The 12,468-nt window shown below is 44.8% G+C and overlaps 1 protein-coding gene across 1 annotated transcript in view; it reads left to right on the top strand.

Annotated features, from left to right (window-relative positions):
- Window positions 1–12,468, top strand: part of Rab7a (RAB7A, member RAS oncogene family) — a 50,959-nt gene that overhangs the window by 25,103 nt on the left and 13,388 nt on the right. The window contains exons 2-3 of the mRNA XM_008828550.3: window positions 4,235–4,295; window positions 7,863–7,989. Of these exons, the coding sequence (XP_008826772.1) occupies window positions 4,243–4,295; window positions 7,863–7,989 (180 nt within the window). The 5' untranslated portion in view covers window positions 4,235–4,242. The remainder of the gene's footprint in view (window positions 1–4,234; window positions 4,296–7,862; window positions 7,990–12,468) is intronic.

The following is a 12,468-nucleotide window of genomic DNA, read 5'->3' as shown; positions in this document are numbered from 1 at the left end:
TTCTCAAGTCACACCTTCTCTTTTCTTTACATTTTCTGATGTGCTTTTTCTTCCATGCTTGAGTGTGCTGTTGGCACTCCCTTTGTTTCACCTTCTGGTTTGTTGATGGCTGTCTGTCAAAGAGGTCCCAGCAGCCCCTTCTGCTACTGCCCTCTTTCTTAGCAGTTGTTTTTAGCCAGGGATGGAAATAGCTGATGCTGCTGTCTCCTTCCATCTCAAACTCCTCAGAAATACAAGTCCAAATTCATGTTCGTATTATCTTTCTGCCCCATTCTTTCACAAACTGATCTTAGACCAAAACCACAGCAAGTTTTCACTGAAACATCCTTTTATACACTATATGGTAGATACTTCTCTGGGAGCTAATGGAAGCAGGTGTCACATGTGCTTCTGAGCAGGGCTGGTAAAGGCAAAATGTTCCCTAGTTAGTATGTTGCATGGGATGTCGAAACCCACCTGGCTTGTGCTAGATATGTCCTTCATGGGGAGTCTGGGCAGCTGGAAGGGAATTTTTTCCTTAGAAATAAGAGCTTCCAGTCAGAGTGTTGATTCTGGTGTCTCTGGGCCTGAGCCATGTGCTGAGTGGAGTCCTGGAAGAACTCCCACTGTTGATGGGTCGCTGCAGCCAGTGTGTGTGACCATGTGAGTCTAAGATCTCTCCATTTCTAGACCCTTCTGGATCTGTTGCTACCTCTCAAGAAACTCACCCCACAAACAGAAAATTCAGAGGTATTTCTATGTCTCCCCCACCTCCTTTTGTCGCTGGGGATGAAACCTCAGGGCCTTGCACAAGCTAGGCAGGCCTTCTACCACAAAGTAGTGTCCTACCTTCAGAGGTGTTGTGCACAAGATTCCTCATTCCACAAAACTGTTGCATTAATAACATGGTGGTATTGAAATAACCAAATTGTGTGATGGAGATAATGCACCTGCTATTGTGGGCATTCAGGTTACTTTGGGGCAGCATCTTTGAGTGGTTTCTGTAGTTTTTAGATGGAAAAAAATAACTCAAGGGTTCCATTTTTTTTTGCCCCCGTCTTTGTGACAGGGTCTCCTTGTGGCTCCTGCTGACCTAGAATTGCTGTGTAGACCAGGCTGGCCTCAAACTCACAAAGATCCATCTGCCTCTGCCTCCCAAGTGTTGGGATTAAAGGCGTGTGCTACCATGCCTGGCAAAGGTTCCATATTTCACTGCTTTAGTGGGGTCAGTATGTTAGGTGCTTCATGGGCACGTCCTGTGGACAGAGACCCAATGGGAGAGAAATGGTGTACATTGGCATGGACCCTAAAGTATAGTTCTTCCTTTTTTGAGAGATTTATTTTTTAAATTATGTGTCTGCATGGGTATGTGCATATGAGTGTCTGGTGGCCAGAGGTGTTGGATCCTACTGGAGCTGGAGCTACACATGGTTGTGAGCCACCTAATGTGGGTGCTGGGAATCAATCTCAGGTCCTGTGCAAGAGCAGTATGCACTTTTTATCTGTTGAGCCCCTCTCTTCAGCTCCTTTTTGATATTCTTGAAATTTAATATGTTAAAGAAGCTTACTAAGAAACTTAAGTTATGAAGATCCCTTTTCCTTTGCCCAAATTAGAAATTTTTTAAAATGTTCTTCAAGAATGTGTTTGAGGGGCTCACCAGTTAAGAGCACTGGCTGCTCTTGCAGAGGACCTAGGTTAGGTTCCCAGCACCCACATGATTCCAGTTTCAGGGGATCTGGCACCCCTTCTGACCTGGGCATTGCATGACATGGGTGTATTTACACACATGCAGGTAATAAACGCCACATAAAATAAAAATTTTTTTTTGGAACTCACTATGTAGACCAGGCTGGCCTTGAACTCACAGAGATCCACCTGCCTCTGCCTCTGGAGTGCTGGGATTAAAGGCATACGCTACCCTACCTGGCCAAATAAAATATTTTTTAATAAAGATGTCTTTGAAGCTGCAGGCAGATCTTTGTGAGATTGAGGCCAGCCTGGTTTACATAGTGATTCCCAGACCAGCTATGGCAACAGGGAAACACTGTCTCAAAAAAGGCACCCTTCCCCCTCAAAAAAAAAGTCTTTGCAAAACTTTTCATCTTCTTTTTGCCTCTTTTTATCCTTTTCCTTACTCTGCTCTTCGAGTCAAAACTTTTCTTACAGGCATAGTGTAATTTCTAGCTGGAAAAGTGGTGCCAGACTTTAGATGAGACATTTAAACCTTGGTTAGTCAAGAACAGTCCCTGGGGGAATGTAGGAATGAGTGAGGCGCCACATACATATTGGTTAGGGTATAGAAAAGTTCTAGGTGTCACAGAAGGCTGAAAGAAGCAAGCCCTGAGGACTCCAGCCCACCCTTGTACAGCCTGTACCCAGCACTAGTAGTTGTTTCCCTGGTCGGCATCACCAGGCTTGAGAGGTGGTATCTTCATAGACTTGGTTCTTTGGGCACTTGAGACAGCCAGATCTTCTGTGATTTGATTGAGAGACACGTAAGAGATGAATAATGCATATCTCTGGATGTGTATGTGACAATATCTCTAGAAATTTTTTTTGTCTTTTTGAGACAGGGTCTCCCTGTAGCCCCAGCTGTCCTGGAACTCACTATGTAGACCAGGCTGGCATTGAACTCACAGGGATCCGCCTGCCTCTGCCTCCTGAGTGCTGGGATTAAAGGTGTGCGCCACCACCCCCGACTTTAGAAATAAAATTTTAAATTACATTTATTTTACTCATTATCAAGGGTGCATGCACATGCCACACCTTGTATGTGGAGGTCAGAGCACAGCTTTTGGGGGTTAGTTCTGTCCTACCATTTGGAGATGGGTGCTAACACTCAGGTTTTACAGGTTCTTAATCTGATCCTTCCTTGTAGTCTAGTCAGGTCCAGTATCTCTTGTTAGTCTGTAGTCTTGGTATAGTACCACCTGTTGAGAAACAGCAGTTGACAACAGCTGGCCCTACCACTGTGGTCTCCTCTTCTTCTCTTGACTGCCAGACTCTGTTCTAGTTATTATTATTATTTTATGTGTATGTGCATGCATCAAAGTCATTCAGTGCTTTGGGAGGTCAGAAGAGGGTGTCGGATCTCTTGGAACTGGAGTTATACATGGTTCTTAGCCGCCATGTGAGTGCTGGGAATTGAACCTGGGTCCTCTGCAAGAGTAGTCAGTACTCTTAATTGCTGAGCATCTCTCCAGCCTCTCTGTTCTGTTATCTAGTCACCTGTGTTTGGGACATGTATTATTTTAGTAACCAATTTAAAAATATATATTTTATTATTTTTATGTGTATGAGTGTGTTGCTTGCATGTATGTGAGTGTACCTGCAGTGCCGCGGAGGTTGGAAGAGGGCTTTGGATTCCCCTGGAACTGGAGTTAAGGACAGTTTGTAGCCACCATGTGGGTGTTGAGAATCGAACCCAGGTCCTCTGCAAGAGCAGTCAGTGCTCTTAACTGCTGAGCCATCTCTCCAGCCCCATTAGTAGCCAATTTATCAATCACTTACAATGCAGTACTCAAGTAGCAAGTCGTTTATCTGAAACCCACCCATTTTCTGATAGTCACTGACTTAGATTCTGGCAACTGAGAGTAATTAAGGCAGGAGTCCCCTTTTGTAACTAGATCAAGTATGGTAAGTGTGAACCAAGGGTAGCATCTTATATAATGTGAGGTGGGGGAAGGGGAGGCGGCCTGATTTTCTGGAGAAAGGTGGTCCTAGAGCAGCGCTGTTGAGGTATTCATCCTCTAACCCTATGTTTGGTAAGCTTTTACCTGGCACCAAACACACAAACAGAGAGTAAAACTGCCCTCATGGAGACTGTTAGAAAAGGGTGAAGGTAAGTACCACATATACAATGTCTCTGTGATAAGTGCTTTGAAGTAGCAAACAGAATAGATGGGGGTATGGGGGATTGCTAAAGTGGTTACCTTTCTGAGTGATGCTTACACAGAGACCCAAATCTTCACGTGCTGAGCTCTTGAGTTTGTTTGGAGTATTAATCACAGTTGCTGATCCCAGGGATGGATCCAGCACCTGAATAGGAGGGCAGCATCCTTGTAGCCCTTGCTTTGCTGTCTTGGCTAGCCTTACAGGTTCCTAGTTCTATTAAGGAATGCTGTTCCTTAATCAGACATGGGGGCAGCCTGTGTTAATGCTGGGGGCTGTGCTCTTGGCTAAGTAGAGCAGCTGTGTAGGAGACAGTTCTTCCTTGGTGTTTCATCAGCTTACTGTGCTCTCTTCCTCCCACAGCTTGAAGGATGACCTCTAGGAAGAAAGTGTTACTGAAGGTTATCATCCTGGGAGATTCTGGGTAAGTGTTTCTCATGAATTTGAGCTCACAGATGGGCTTGGAGCATTGTCCTTAGAGAGCCTGTGACCACATTCTGTTCTGGGTCTGACCTCTCCTTGTTGGCACAGTGGAAATTTGAATGATCTCTTAGTATGTAACCTTCGTTCCTTGGGTTTTACCATGAGGTCTGTGTGTGTGGTGGGGGGGGGGTGTTTTCCTAGGGATGGAACCCAGCGCCTTGAGCATATTAGGCAGGCAGCCTACCACTGAATTCTATTTCAGCCCTTCCACATTCTGTTCTGGGTCTGACCTCTCCTTGTTGGCACAGTGGAAATTTGAATGATCTCTTAGTATGTAACCTTCGTTCCTTGGGTTTTACCATGAGGTCTGTGTGTGTGGTGGGGGGGGGGTGTTTTCCTAGGGATGGAACCCAGCGCCTTGAGCATATTAGGCAGGCAGCCTACCACTGAATTCTATTTCAGCCCTTTTAGCATGTTTTTATGGGGGGGGGGGTGCAATCTGAACCCAACACATGATGGTTATTTTTATGGATCTTCTGTCCAAGATGGCCAGACTAGGAAGTGCTGCTCATGTGGATCGATTGCCACTAGTACCCTGCCTACCCAGGTGTGGGTTCTTCACACATGTACATTGCCTTCCTCCTGTTGTGGGACTAAGGTTTGTATGTAGAAGAACCAGGACCAGAGAACTAGGTGCTGTTTCTAGATCTTGCACTCATCAACTAGTAAACTCTTTAATGGCTATTAAGATTCTCTGGTAGGTTTTTCAGACTTGATAGCTCATGTAACTCATGATGGCTTTGCCTCACTGGAGGCTTATGTATAAAAACAGTAAGCTAGGCCAGGCATGGTGGCTCACACCTTTAGTCCCAGCACTCAGAAGCCAGAGGCAAGGGTATCTCTGTGTTTGAAGCCAACCTAGTCTACATAGGGAGTTCCAGGCCAGCTAAGAAAGACTACAGTGTGACAGGAAACAAAAGGCAAAAATGTAAGCCAGTCAGGGTAGTACATGCCTGCCATCCCAGCTACTTGGAAGGCTGAGGTAGGAAGATTGTTTGAGCCCAGAAGGTTGAAGCCAGCCTGGGCAACATAGACCCTGTTTCTGATAAAGAAGGCAGTAAAAATAATAAAAGCAGGTGTGTCTGTGTTTCAAAGTTCCCTTCCCTTCCTTAAGAGTCAGTGATTTTTCTGTCTTCTCTGGCCTATTTGAATTGCTTGAGGAACTTTAAATAAGCTAGTGTTTCTTTGTCTCCTCAGTTGCAGACCAGTTGGGTAATGTCTCAGTCTGTGTGTCTCCTGCCCAATGTTGTCAGGAGCTACCGTTTTTTTTTGTTGTTGTTGTTTGTTTGGGTTTTTTTTTTTTTGGTCTTTTTGAGACACGGTCTTCCTGTAGCCCCAGCTGTCCTGGAACTCACTATGTAGACCAGGCTGGCCTTGAACTCACAGAGATCCGCCTGCCTCTGCCTCCCGAGTGCTGGGATTAAAGGCATGTGCCACCATGCCTGGCGAGATACTGCTTTTTTTAGAGGTGTGGTGCCCAAAGTTTCCTGGAAGATATCATTGGGCCTTTGATCCACCACAGACCTCACCACTGCTCCACTGTAGGTTCTGTTTGCTGCAGTAATGGGGATGGGACCTTATACATTAGGCAAGTGCTCAGTGGCTATACCCCAGCCAAGTACTACTACCATAGACGATGCCTATTTCCAGGTCCTCTGTGTATGAATTTGTTCCTTTGTGGGAAGCCATGGTGATGGTACTGGCTATAAGGAAGGCGTTAGTGCTCTACCTTGACCCTGCCCTTTCCTCACCAAAACACATTGTTGGTGAATTTTCTTAGGAAAATTCTCTTGAGAGGAACATGCTTTGATGTTTTTTTTGTTTTGTTTTTGAGACAGGGTCTCCCTATAATCCTAGCTGGCTTGGAACTTACGTGTAGACCAGGCTGGCCTGGAGATATGCCTGCCTCTGCCTTTGCACCTGCCCAGCCCTTGACTTTAAAAAAAAATTACATCTTATTTATTTTTATTACTCTATATGTACATGTGTGGGTGCACACAAACATGTATGTTTGAACATGGAGGTCAGAGAATAACTTTTCAGGAGTTGGTTCTCTTCTTCCATCCTCTTCCCTAGGATTGAACTCAGGTTGTCAGGCTTGACAACAGGCATCTTTACCTGCTGAGCCATTGTACTGGCCCTGTTTTGTTTTGTTTTGTTTTAACATGTGTATGAGTGTTTTGCATGTATGTAAGTGTACCCATGTGTGCAATCAATGCCTGTGGAGGTCAGAAGAGGGTGTTGGATCCCCTGAAACTGGAACAATTGTTCTTGCCATGTGGGTGCTGGGAACTGAACCTGGGTCCTCTGCAAGAGCAGCCAGTGCTCTTGCCCTCTGAGCCATCTCTCCAGCCCCCCCACTGGTCCTGTTTTATTGTTGTGCTTTGCTCTGTTTTATTTTTGAGACAAGGTCTCAAAAACATGTGGCCCAGACTAGTTTTGAGCTCACTGTACAGCCCATAGAGGCCTCAAACTCATCATCCTCCTGCCTCAGCCTCCCTCCCAAGTCCACTGGGACATCTGCTTGGAGGAATATGCTTTGAGGTACATTCTTTTTGGTTACATTACTTGTGTTTTCTCTGCTGTAGACATTAAACTTCAAGCAGGTGTCATGTTAGCTGAGGATCTACTCAAAGTCAAGGTAAACTGTTTTATCATCTGATCCACATCTATCCCCTGGTTTTCTCTTTTTTTTTTTTCCTGTTCTGTGATGCTGAGCTGGAATCCAGGGCACTCTGCCACTTAGCTGATCCTTCCTCCTATTTTAATTAAATTTATGTATTTAATTTGTGTACATGGCATGCACATGCCATGGTGCATGTGTAAAAGTTGAGTAAAATTTGTAGGAGTTGTTCTCTCCTTTCACCCTGTGAATCCTGGGGATTGATGAGGATTGAACTCAGGTTGTTGGACTTGGTGGCAAGTGCCTTTATCTGCTGAGCCATTTTGCTGGCCCCTCTCCCTGTATTAATATCCTAGGAAAACTATAAACTTTGCAGCACATGATGATAGGAAGATTGCTGGGTCTTCCCTTAGCTGGAAGATGGCACCTGCTCTGTTGTGGCAGGCAGGCTCCTTTTTTAAAAATGGGGTTTTATTATTGTGGGTTTTGTTTCAAGATGTACTTAATTTATGTATATCATGTTTTGCCTGCATGGATGTATGTGCATCACCTGTGTGTAATGCCCATGGAGGCCAAAAGATGGCATTTGATTTCCCTGGAACTGGTGTTACAAATGGTTGTGAGCTGCCATGTGGGTGGGTGCTGGGAACCAAATTCAGGTTCTGTGGAAGAGCAGCCAGTGCTGTTAATATCTGAGCCACCTGTCCAGCCTGTTTTTATTTGTTGTACTGCGGATTGAACCTAGGGACTCAGGACTATTAGGCAAGCACTCTACCAGCTGTACTATATCCCTGGCCCTAGATTAGTTTCTTTTAAAACTGTAGATGGGAAAATTAGTTTCAATCCCTTATTTGACTTAGACTTGTGGTTTTTCTCCAATTTCAGTGTTGGCAAGACATCTCTTATGAACCAGTATGTGAATAAGAAGTTCAGTAACCAGTACAAAGCCACAATAGGAGCAGACTTTCTGACCAAGGAGGTGATGGTGGATGATAGACTAGTTACCATGCAGGTAAGCTACTGCTCAGCTGCCAGCCAAACTTTGTCTTTTTCGTGTGTGTCTATGTATGAAAGATTTAAAAAAAACTTAGGTGTCTGTGCTGGGCATGGTGGTGCATACTTTTAATCCCAGTACTTGGGAAGTGGAGGCAGGTGGATTTCTGTGAGTTCAAGGCCTGGTCTACACAGTGAGTTCCAGACCAGCTGGGGGCTACAGGGAGACCCTGTCTCAAAAAGACCGAAAAAAAAAAATTATATGTCTATGAGCATATCTGTATGTGGGTATGTGCATGTAAGTGCAGGTGCCCTTGGAAGGCAGAGGTTCCCATCAAGCTGGATGTGGGTGCTGGGAACTGAAATTGGATCCTCTAGGAGAGCAGTCTTAACTGCTAACCATTCTTTCTATCCCCTTATTGAATAATTGTTTTTAAAATATTAATATCGTTTATGTGTGAGGGAGATGTGTGCATGCCAAAGTGTGCATCTGGAATCAGCTTTATGAAATCAGTTCTTTCCACCTTTACATGGGTTCTGGGGATTGAACTCAGATTGTCAGGTTTATGTGGGAAGCATTTTACCCACTGAGCCATCTCATAGGCCCAACTTATTGAAACTTTCAACTTTTCACATCTAGGCCTTTTCCTATTCCTCAAATACCACTATTATGTTCTTGGATAATTGGCTGCAGATAGGATTTTTGGATAAAATATGAGGCAGTTAGTTCAAGTTAGACTGGGGCCGTGGTGGGGATGGAGCCCAGGACCTCAAACATGTTGAGCACACACTTTTCCACTGAGCTAGACTTCCAACTCTAAATTTGAATTCATATTGCAAAGCATATGTAAAGGCTTTTTATTTGTTGTCTGGTAGTTTTTTGTTTTTATTTTTTGACAGATTTGTCAACCTATAGGTCCTTACTGCATTCCAAAATGTCTTCATTTATCCCTTTTCTAATGTCTTTAACCAGTACTTCAGGTCAGAAATCTTTCATGTTTTTCCTTCTTACAGCAAATATTAAAGTAGTACTTTCATTTTTCTGACTTAAAAATCTATCATGTCTGTAGCCTCCCCTCCCCTCCCTCTTCTCCCTTTCCCTCCTTTTCCCTTTCTTTTTCCCTTTCCCCCCTCCTCTTTCTCTCCCCTCCCTTCCTCTTTCCTGAGAGGGTCTCACTGTGTAGTCCTGGCTGGCTGGCCTAGAACTCACAGATAACTGCTAGACTCTGCCTCCTAAGTGCTGAGATATAAAGCCTGCATCCACCATGCCTGCTTTTGAGACAAGGTCTTATTCTTGTTTTTTAGTTACATGTACCGGGCTTCTTGGCCTGTGAGCTTGTGGGGAGTCTCCTGTCTCTGCTCCTGCTGCATGTCTTTTTTGAGACAGATAGCCCCAGCTGTCCTGGAGCTTGCTATGTAGACCAGACTGGCTTTGAACTCACAGAGATCTGCCTGCCCCTGCCCCTGCTGGGATTAAAGGCGTGCGCCACCACACCCAGCCATGTCTGGCTTTTATACATGGGTTCTGGGAGTCAATCTCAGGTTCTCATACTTAGCACAGGAAAAGCTTTTGCCCACAGCCATCTATCTAATGCCACATTTGTTTGTTTATTTTAAACATATGTATATGTGGGGGAGGGTATGTGAAAGTGCCTGCAGAGGCAATGGATCCCCTGCAGCTGGAGTTATAGGCAGTTGTAAGCTGCCTGATGTGGATGCTGGGAACTTAACTTGGGTCCTCTGCAAGAGGAACCAAGAGCTGAGCCATCTTTCCAGCTCTTCCACATTCTTTTATTTTTATTTTTTGGAGTTAGGGTCTTCCTGTAGCCCCAGCTGGCCTGGAACTCCTTATATAGACCAAGTTAGCCTCGAATTCACAGAGATCCACCTGCCTCTGCCTCCCAAGTGCTTCCACATTTGTTTTTACCCTGTCAGTGAAGTGATTGACAATTCTAGCTCTGTGACCATGACATCCAGTTTCCCAGCCTACGTGTCATTTTCCTAGAGACCTTACAATGACTTTGGAGAATGGCCTGTTAAGAACCTGACACCTGGGGGCTGGAGAGATGGCTCAGCGGTTAAGAACACTGACTGTTCTTGCAGAAGACCCAGGTTTGAATCCCAGCACCCACATGGCAGCTAACAACTGTCTGTAACTCCAGTTCCAAGGGATCTGACTGCCTCTTCTGTCCTCCGAGGGCATTGCGTGACACAGGTGCACTCACCTGTATGCAGGCAATACATGAATACACAGAGTGAAAATAATAAAATATTTAAAAAAAGAACCTGACATCTAGCCAGACATGGTGGCACATGCCTTTTATCTCAGCACTTGGGAGGCAGAGACAGGTACATCTCTGTGAGATCAAGGCTAGTCTGGTGCTACATACATAGAGTTCTAGGCCAGCTGGGGGTATAGTACTCTGTGATGCCGTTACTGATCTCCTTGCATATGACTCTGGTGCCAAAAGGTCTATTTGGTTATGTTCACATCTGTCCTGAAGTCTTGAACTTGAAGCTCAAATGTTGTCTGTTGTTACCTCCAGGGCAGTTGTCCTTAGGAGACTAAGACTCTAGAGGCAAGTCAAATGCTTACCCAAGTATGGTCCTGACAGCCACTTTCTTTTAGGGGTGGCTCTGCTGTCTACATGATGTAGGTTGAAAGTAGTGTTTTGGTTTGGAGATATGTCTCAGTCATATATCACTTGCCTACATGTGCAAGGCCCTGGGCTTTGTCCCTTTCACAACACAAAGGAATTTTTATGCATACTGACTTCAAACTGCAGTATATGTCTAAAGGATAAGGGCTTGAGTTTATATGTGTGCATTTGGAGGCCAGAGGTTGACTTTGGGTGTCACCCTTCATTGCTCTTTACCTTATTTCCTTCCTTCCCTGTCTGCACGTTAGTACACATGTGTATGGGAGGGCAGAGGTTGCATTGCTCTATATCTTATATATTGAGGCACTTAAACCCACAGTTGCTGATTTGTCTAGTTTAGTTAGCCAACTTGCTCTAGAGATTTCCTCTTTCAGCCTCCCATGTGCTGGGACTAGTGGGAGCTGCCACACCTACCCATCATTTACTTGGGAGTTAGGGATCTGAATTCTGGTCATTATATTTGTAGGATAAGTGCTTTACCCACTGCACTATCACCCAGCCCCATCTTTTAAATTTTTTTCCTTCCCACTTGTACCCACCTTTTTTTTTTTTTTTTTTTTTTTTTTTTTTTTTTAAAAAGACATGATCTCTCACTGAACCTGGAGCTCACTAATTTGACTAGACTGGCTGGTTAGCACGCCCCAGAGATCTTCCTATCTTTGCTTCCCCAGGGCTGGGATTACAGGTGTGTGCCATTGTGCCTGGCTTTTGTGTGTGCTGGGAATAGGAATTCAGGTTCTCATGCTTGCATTGCAAGCACTTTACCAATTGAGCCATTCCCCAACCCATACACACTTTTTAAGGGCAGTGTCATATTTAACTGTCCTGGCACTGACCTTAAACTTGGAATCTTTCTCAGCCTCCCTAGTAGCTGGAATTTTTAGACCTATACCCCCTGGTCCAGTTTCATATGTACAGATTCTAAGTTTTTACTATACAAGGTACAGAAATGTATCTTGAGTTTAGCAAAAACTCCTGGCAAAAACCAAGATCAGTCCTTCTACAGGGACAATTTCAGAGAGAGGATGTGGTCTTGGCCATATGAGGAAATTGTGTACCGCAAGAAGTGTTCACAATGACTATACTTTAAAAGGGAACAGGAACTATAATGGGAAAGGCTGCTATAAAGAATGAGGACATAGGGGCTGGAGAGCTGGCTCAGCAGTTAGAGTACTGACTGCCCTTATAACAGAGGACCTGGGTTTGATTCCCAGCACCCACATGATGACTCACAACCATCCTTAACTCCAGTTCCAGGGGATCTGATGCATGATATGGGTACACTTACTTACATGCAGGCAATACACATATACACATAAAATAAAAATAATAAAAAATATTTTTTAAAGAATTGGGGCTGGAGAGATGGCTCAGCGGTTGAGAGCACCGACTGCTCTTGCAGAGGACTTGGGTTTGATTCCCAGCACCCACACGGTGGCTACGAATCGTCCCTAGGTCCAGTTCTAGGGGAATCGGAAGCCCTTTTCTGACCTCTGCGGCATTGCACGACACGGGTGCGCTCACATAAATGCAGGCTATACACTCATACACATAAAATAAAAATAATATTTTTTAAGCTGGGCGTGGTGGCGCATGCCTGTAGTCCCAGCACTTGGGAGGCAGAGGCAGGCGGATCTCTGTGAGTTCAAGGCCAGCCTGGTCTACATAGTGAGTTCCAGAACAACTGGGGCTACAGGGAGACCCTGCTTTAAAAAGACAAAAAAAAATCATAGGCTGGTCATGGTGGTACACACCTTTAATTTCGGTACTCACTCAGGAGGCTGAGGCAGTCAAGTCTCTGTGAGATCATGATGGCCAGCCTGGTCTACATATTGAGT

This window comes from Nannospalax galili, unplaced genomic scaffold, assembly GCF_000622305.1.
Source record: "Nannospalax galili isolate Female #2095 unplaced genomic scaffold, S.galili_v1.0 scaffold332, whole genome shotgun sequence".
Taxonomy (NCBI): Eukaryota; Metazoa; Chordata; class Mammalia; order Rodentia; family Spalacidae; genus Nannospalax; species Nannospalax galili.
This window is presented reverse-complemented; position numbering and strand designations above follow the sequence as displayed.